The 8439-nt window shown below is 37.3% G+C and overlaps 1 protein-coding gene across 2 annotated transcripts; it reads right to left on the reverse strand.

Annotated features, from left to right (window-relative positions):
- Positions 1-425: 425 nt before the first annotated feature.
- LOC132631710 (uncharacterized) lies at positions 426-7400 on the reverse strand. Of its 2 annotated transcripts, none has more exons than XM_060347389.1 (7): positions 7168-7400; positions 6920-7064; positions 5507-5608; positions 3469-3581; positions 1581-1864; positions 1393-1483; positions 426-1045 (listed from the first exon to the last, which is right to left on the reverse strand). In XM_060347389.1, the coding sequence occupies exons 1-7, from the start codon at positions 7276-7278 to the stop codon at positions 602-604; spliced, it is 1290 nt and encodes a 429-aa protein (XP_060203372.1). In that variant the 5' UTR covers positions 7279-7400; the 3' UTR covers positions 426-601. The 2 variants fall into 2 exon arrangements, with proteins under 2 accessions (XP_060203372.1, XP_060203375.1); XM_060347392.1 differs by having other exon boundaries at positions 6920-7077; positions 7168-7377.
- Between the last annotated feature and the right edge of the window lie 1039 nt (positions 7401-8439).

An 8439-nucleotide genomic window follows, 5' to 3' on the forward strand; every position in this document is an offset into this window, starting at 1 on the left:
CAAATAAATTGGAGTCATCAGTTATATTATGAATCCTCACTAACGTCGTCACTCCATTTAAGCTCATGTTAGACCCATATTATACAGTTCTCTATATTTTCTATTGGCATGTAAGTCTTTGTTCTCTATATTTTCTATTGGCATATAAGTGTCTGACAAGACCAAAAGCCTTCTAAAAAGAATAGGACCTAAACCACAGTGACTTCTTTCTTTACATGACACAGTCTGGCTTGGGTAACACATTGAACCTGAATACAACAGAAACGAAAACACCCAACTCAATCCAAGTTTTCCTCCCCAGGAGAACATTACTTAAAAACAAATTCGTCTACAGAAGAAGCATCCCCTAGATGATACAAGGACAAAACGAATGCAAAAGCACACCAACTTAATTTAATGACAAATATTAAATCAAGATGGTAGACTCGTATCAAAAGGAGAGTTTATTTCACACTTGAGCAACAGAGATGTTATTCATAATTTCTTCAGTCAAGGAGTCTAGAGAAAGAACTCCCAATTATGAAGTTTATGAACACACGAACTCTTCCGAAGATATATATATATATATTCAATACATTTAGGGGTAAAAAGACTCCTATACTTAATTGACATTTATAAAGGACGGCAGAGAAACAGAGATCATCTCATACCTCCCACATTCCAAATCTCTTGCTGCATTAATAGTAACTTTAAATTTCAAAGGGCTGTTATTCTCCTGTTGCAGTAGCAACTTCAATAGAATTAACCAAACCAAATAAAAATTTGGTCTTACATCAAATTTGTATTTTTCTTTCAATTCCTTGCCCTCATCGGTGCGTGATGTGCCAGTGACTGAAATACCTTCCCCAACAACACTATGTTCAAGCAGAGTCCTTTCAGCCATGCCATCCGTTCTGCAGGCTAAATTTGTAGCATGATCTTTTCCATCCTTTAGCCTTTTATAGCAAGATAACACTTCCTCAGCTCTAACGTTTCCAAACAACGCTTCAGCTGCCTTGTTTTTAACAAGAAATGGAGCATACGTTGCATCATCCCACACATATAGCTGCAAAATTGAGATGGTAAATTTTAAAAAATCCAAATAAACAAAGCTAAACTAAGAATAAGAGGTTAGATGCTCTTATTGCACTTCAGCTAATTTCTGCTCTGAAAGTATCTCACCCGTCCATCATTATCATTGAGTGATTGCAATGTCAATGAGTTTGAAAAACATTTATGATACTGGTGTCAACTAGAGTGAAGTTTAAGTTCCAGAATGAAACATAAAAAGTTCAGGCGTCAAACACCATGCTTTGGAAGAAAAAGAATGTGACATAAGCAGTAATGGAAGAGTTTTCTGGAGCTAATTTTTACAAGAAAAAGAATGCTACCAGTTGAAAGAAAAAATCTTACCATGAAAGGTCGATATATCATGCTCACTGCATGAAGGTGATTGGAGCTCTCCTGACAATAGAGTGATGTGGCATCTTTAACACTGCCTGTACTGTTGCAAACCACAATGATATATCTTTTGCTAAATGTCATAGACATCTCATCAGCATACATACAGGAAAGAGGAGTGGTTCAGCTCTTCGTCTTACCTAGATTCGTAACTCAAAGGACTACCGCAGAGATGGCAGCCAGCGGTAATTAGATCGTCAGCCACATTGCAATCTGGGTGCACGTATAGTGTCTTACTAATGAACATGCTTTCAACATCAGATTCAGGAAGATGTCTCCAGGTAATTGGCAGAAATACTTCACCAACCGATGCATATAAGGTTGCTTTGCAGGAATCAGGAAGATCAGATAAATCTTTAAGAGAGACGCAACCCTGAGATTTTGTCTCTTCATGCGCTTTCCAATTTATTGATGCCTGCTTCCACTGCAAATACGTGAAGCCAGCATTCATTATATGTCATAAAGCAAGTCAGTTGATAAATATCCTTTAACTGCAGTCATTTGATAACAACAACAACATACCCAGTGGGATCTCACAAGTGGGGTCTGGGAAGGGTAGAGTGTACGCAGACGTTACCCCTACCTTGAGTGAGGTAGAGAGGCTTTTTCTGATAGACCCTCGGCTCAAGTAAAGACTTTCAAAACAGGGTTGAAGAATATAGTAGTAAAGAAGCAATGTTGAAAATACTGAAGAAAGAAAATATCAACAGTAAAATAGTAAGATAACTGAAGCAGAAGAAACAACACGTAGTAATAAATTGAAGAATAGAATAACACGAGAATAATTGTAATAATATCGATAAGGAGAAGAGGGAGCAGAAAGGAGCTCGATCCACACTAGAACCATGCCTCTCCCACGGAAAAGCGAGGCATCGCTCGTCTACTACTAGACCGTAATCCTTGACTTTAACCCCCCTATCTGGGATCATGTCCTCGGTAAGCTGAAGATGAAGATGTGACATGTCCTGTCTAATCACCTCTCCCCCATTCTTCTTCGGTCTACCGCTATCTCTCCTCAGACCTACCATTGCCAACCTCTCACACCTCCTCACGGGGGCATCTGTTCTCCTCCTCTTCATATGCCCGAACAATCTCAGCCTCGCTTCCCTCATCTTGTCCACCATGGAGGTCACTCCCACCTTGCCACGTTTATCTCCATTTCTAATCCTATATCTCCTAGTATGCCCACACATCCATTCTCAACATCCTCATTTGATAATAGATGTGAAGAGATAGATGACCATGCACTTATCACTATGATATGGATACCAATCAATCTTGAATACCTTTGGTAATACAAAATCAGTAATAAGCAATAAAAGCTAATTAAAAGCCACAGCTTTCTTCCATCAGACAAATTATAATTTGATGGAGTACCTGACTCTCCTTATTTTGACAAATATCATATCCTCTTTACCAGTAAAAGTTAGTGGTTTTAATTTCAGCACAACTGGGACGACTTATCTTCATGGTACTGCACCTTCTACATAAATAACCCAGCAAAGTCTAATGTTAGACTCAAATCCTAATCTTGAACTTTGTAAGAAATTCACTTTTTCAAAGTTAAGCTAAAATAATGAAAAATTGTCCAAACTTATATTTCCAGTATTTCCTAGGTAAATACAATAAAGATTGAGGGTAAAATAGGACAACAAGTTTAAAAACTTTTTAATTAAATCATTGCTTTTAATGGTCCTAGTAACAGCCGAAAAGTTTCTACCAGAGGAGTTTGATCCGAGTGGGGTGGGGTTTGATCTGATAAAGCAGCCTGAAATACATAACGGAGGACAAGATAGTCTACAAATAAATTCATTCTGCAGCATAAATACATCCAAATTTGGACTTCATCAACTGTGAGACTAATTAAGGAGAAGAAAAGAAACCTCCTACGTCTCAGCCGTGCATAGGTGGGGCACAGGGAAAAAAGAAATTTGAGAAGGAGAAAAGGGTGCTTGATCAATCCTAGTCTCTACTCAAGTGTATGCTGCTGAAAGTTAGCACAGAAGTTTCAAGAGAAATGATACATACTTGATGGGTTTTTAATTCAACAGCAGCTCCCTGCTGCAGCCATGTAACAATTTTCTGAAGCTTATCCTTTGCTGCCATACCAATTCGACAGCTTCGCATCAGCTCATCCACACCTGCAAAGACAATAAATCAATATTTTATCCCAGGTCTGGAGTAGACTGGTCTAGCTTCCAGCGAACTACAGTGATATTGAAAGAAACACACTAAACAAACAGTGTGTATTTCCTTTTTTATGCTTGTGAAAGTTTGCGAAGAACTAATGTTGAGACATAAAATACAATTTTAAGTACTAGAAGTCTCATCAGAGAGCAGAAATTAATTTATCTTGGGCACTCATGACAAGTGAAGCATGGATAAAATCAAATTCGGCTGTCCAACACGTTTGGTGGTGCCACATGGGAGTCGAAGACTAATTTTTCAAATCCCTCCTGCAAATATCGCAATCTGGTGGCTACCTCATAGAGGAGTCTGACCCGCTTTCGAAGCATAGTACTTAACAATTATTTAGTTGAATAACTGCATGAAAGTTTAAATTAATCTATTTGGAGAAAGGCCTACGGGTAAAGCTGCTTATAAGTTTTTCTCTTAAGTTAGTAAGAAAGATTATGTTAAGCTAATAGATAAGCTTCCTGTCACTACAGATTGAGGGTGTGATTTCCCAAGATTACACATTTACAGTTGATGAGAATTTTGTAAGAGGTTAGAAATAGCTGATTAGAGAAATAGATTTCTTTTTTGGGTATTTATATGGCTGAAAGCATGTTTTATTGGTTGATTCTTGTTAATCTCAACAAAAAAATTCCCGAAAATTCCCTATTCTATTTTTGGAGAACTGCTAAATTACACAAGGAGGGATCCCTTTTTGTTCTCCGAGTAACTGATCCAACACCTCAAGGTTATTCTGTTCTTGGTCTTGTGAGGACTGGATATTTGTGAGCGTTTTTATCAATTTTTAACACATTTAACAATTTACACCCACATCACATCAAGGTATTGCAAAAAAGAAAAAGAAGAAGAAGAAACGAAAAAATTATCCAATTTATCGTAATTGATAGTTAGCATGTTGGTTAACTGCATTTTGATACAAAAGTTCATTGGCAATATCACATTATTAATGGGGCCGCCAAAAAGGTTCAACGAAACAAGGAAAAATGCATTTCTTTATCATCTGCAACAAAGAGAGAAAGAGAGGGCGAACAAAGACTCGCAATCTAAATATTATATCATGAAGATAGAAATGGTGTTCAAAATGACAGATATCCATAGGAGAAATAAGCATTCGAGCTGCCTTGATTTTTCTTTCATCAGTGTTTGTAACTCGATATACTAGCCTCTCGAAGAAGGTTAATTTAGTGGCATCACCCAATTATTCAGAAAAGATTACACTGGCATCCAAACAGAGGCGAATCTAGGATTTCGAGAAGATGGGAGCACTACTAAAGAAAGGAGCAAAAAATGTATCAAGTGGGGATTGATCCTTGAACCTCTAGGTAAATAACTTAGCTTCAACCAAGTGCACCACTAAGCCTTTTGTAGCATGGGTGCCAAAAGGTAATACTAGATATATTTTAAGAGTTATATACTGAGATTAGTTGGGTGACCACGGGTTCACATGACCCTTTTTTACATATAAATTCGCTACTGCATCCAAACATGCATAGTCTTCTTGGGCTCTGCCCCCTGGAAAACAGTTAATGCTAGGCAGCCATTAAGGATTAGTTTTTTTATTCGAGTCACCCTTTACAACAATGAGTGTCTAGTCATGCATTCCTGATACTCCAAAGCCTGATCATATATACCAAATATAGTATAGCAGAACCTTCTCCGCCTGTGTGAGCTCGCTCACATTGCCGGTCCCAAGCCCGGATAAAGGAGGAGGGTTGCCGAGGGTCAATCGGAAACAGCCTCCCTACCCAGGTAGGGGTAAGGCTGCGTACATCTTACCCTCCCCAGACCCCACTATTGTGGGATTACACTGGGTAGTGACCAAGACCATAGTATAGCAGAACCTTATGAGTTGTAGAGAGAGAGAGAGTACCTTTAGAAGCAAGTGACTTGTATGAATGGACTACACATTGCAAAGTTGAGCAATGTACAGTTCTAGCCTCGATTAATCCGCCAACTCTTATTATCTTAACATCTGAAATTAAAAAAGTTATTAAATGCATTACCTGAAAATTGGAGCAACATCATTATTTGAAAACTAAAGTTTAGAACACACAAACTCACATACTCAAGAGTATTTAACAATGCTGATTAATATATAAACCTGATCAACTATACAATAGCAGATTCCATGGAAGTGAGAAGTAGAGAGGACGAGATAGCTATATGAGGCAATGACTGAGCAGTGAGCACCATTACCCCACAAAAATTTCAATGTGACATACTACGTTTTAGAAGTTTTTTGCATATAACTCCAAAATGAACCTTGTTATTATCCATGAGCTCTAGGTAAACTAATAAGAAATAGGCAAATGCAAAGCGAAGACAACAAGAAAGTTCGATAATTTCAAATTCACCAGTCATATACTAAACAAAGCCTGTATATTTCCATTCATTCTTGTAAGATCTCATAATTTTATTTCCAAAATTCAAATCCCATCATTATTCGTGTTTGTTGTTAATAAGTTCAGTGGTAGAATATCCCGCGGATTAGTTGGTAGTGCACACACACTGTTTTCAAATTGAACTATATGTATTGTTGAAATACTTTTAAAAGGCTTAAAACATCGATAACCTTTTAAACTTGCCGGTAAATATTACTCCCTCTGTCCCAAAAAGATTGTCTTAGTTTGACTTGGCACGGAGTTTAGGAAATAAAGGAAGACTTTTGAAATGTATGGTCCAAAACAAGTCTTAGATATTTGTGTGGCTGTAAATCATCTCATAAAGTTAAATTGTTTCTAGCTATAGATATGTGCCAATCTTTTTGGGACAAACTAATAAGGAAAGTAAGACAATCTTTTTGGGACGGAGGGAGTATTTAGAAACTCTACTACGGCTTGTTCGAATTAAGCAACTGAACACATGATAAAGTTTTCCTATTAGACACTTTTGGAAAGACTCTTGTGCGTGTTCTCAAGCATCTATTAGGTAACACAAAATATGTCATCTCCTTAATTATACACATCAACCTCAATTGGAACAAGCATGAGGTGTTACGACCTATTGAGGCTAATGAATATAACCAAAGGAGGTGATATATTATAAGTGGTTAACTTATCTACTAATGACAACTTAGAACATGCGCAAAAGTGTTTCCAAAAATTGAACCGAAAGCATCAATTGGAGTAAAGAGTAGTTCGAGTGTCTAAATGAACTGGCAAGTTTAAGGGCCTTTTTAAAACTATATATTTAATACTAATTCTCTTCTCATGAAAAAAATAAAAAACAGGGTTGATGCAGTGATAATTACTTTATTCGCTGAATATAAGTTGGAAAAACTTACTTTGAAGCAAAATGATATTTCCAGCAACCAAAGTGGAGGGCAATTGTTTATTCCATATTGTAACAGGAAAATATGGGCGGGTGTCATCACCCACCTGTATGTCAGTCCTTATTACCTCTGCACCACCTTTTCTCCATAGCTTGTACTGCAAAATTATACTATATGCTTATTCAGTAATTAAAATTAAACCAACACTGACTGAAAGTAGCTAAGGCATAGATAAGCAATAACAGAGAGAAAAAGAGTACCTGAATAGGGGTGATGTTGTGAACAAAAACGAGGAGTTGGACATAGTCGTCGATGTGAGCTGCTGCTTTAGAGAGGTCGATTAAAGGACCGTAACATACTATTGCCGCCATTATTTTATTCTCTTTTGGTTTTGCTCAACTTTACTCCATTCTTCTCTTCCCCCTTTTAGACTTTTCATGACCCGACCGTGTTGGACAATGGCTAATTACACTTTTTTTCAAACACATGCTATCAACTAGTAGTAGTCATTATTTTAAAAAGGGAAAATGGTCAAATTTAGTCCATACTTTGACTTAATAGTATACATTTATTCCTAGCAAGTTATTTTAGTAACTCATAACCTTACTGTTAATAAGCTAATATAAGTTTACCCCTATGCCTATCGGCTGCCCACTGCAGTATTGTCATGTTAATTAATGAGTCCACATAGGACCTAGTCAACATGCCATCTAATATTATGGACCCACCCCAAAATTTGACCTCACCTATCCTAATTTCGCCCTAAACATTAATGAAACACCATGAATCCACCATCTTCTTCTCCACTAAAACCCACCGTCTTCGATCTTCTCCACCAAAACCATTCTCTATTGCCGCTAAAACTAAGGTTCATCAGAGGATTGTCTTCTTCCACTAGTTTTTGTATACTACCATGTTTTACAAAAACGAAACCTATAATGAACTAAACAAAACGGGTACGGATACTTTATTTGGGTTTGAAATAAACAAAACGGGTTGGGTGAAATAAAGTAGCGAGTCGGATCCGGTGATTAATTTAATCTAGGTGTAATTATAGGGGGAAGTGGGTTAGCCAGTGTGATTGTGACACATGACAGACCGTGTATATTTGGCCCATAGTATAACGGTAAGCACAATTGACCCAATAGTATAACGAAGGGTATAAATAAACTATTTCCAAAAGTTCAGGGGTATATTTGGCCCATAGTATAACGGTAAGGGCACAATTGGCCCAATAGTATAACGAAGGATATAAATAAACTATTTCCGAAAGTTCAGGAGTACTTTTGGCCCTTTTCCATTAATAAAACACCATGAATCCACCATCTTTTTCTCCACTAAAACCCACCGTCTTCGATCTTCTCCACCATTGCCGCTAAAACAAAGGTTCATCAAAGGATTATCTTCTTGCACCAGTTTCTGTCCATAATTTCCCACTCCCTTCAGTTACTCTCTTCGTGTGTTCATAAATGTCTCAAAATAGTTGTTCATCTCACATAAAGTGTCGATGTGACATCATTGCTAAACACTTC

Source organism: Lycium barbarum, chromosome 3 (assembly GCF_019175385.1).
Source record: "Lycium barbarum isolate Lr01 chromosome 3, ASM1917538v2, whole genome shotgun sequence".
Lineage (NCBI taxonomy): Eukaryota > Viridiplantae > Streptophyta > Magnoliopsida > Solanales > Solanaceae > Lycium > Lycium barbarum.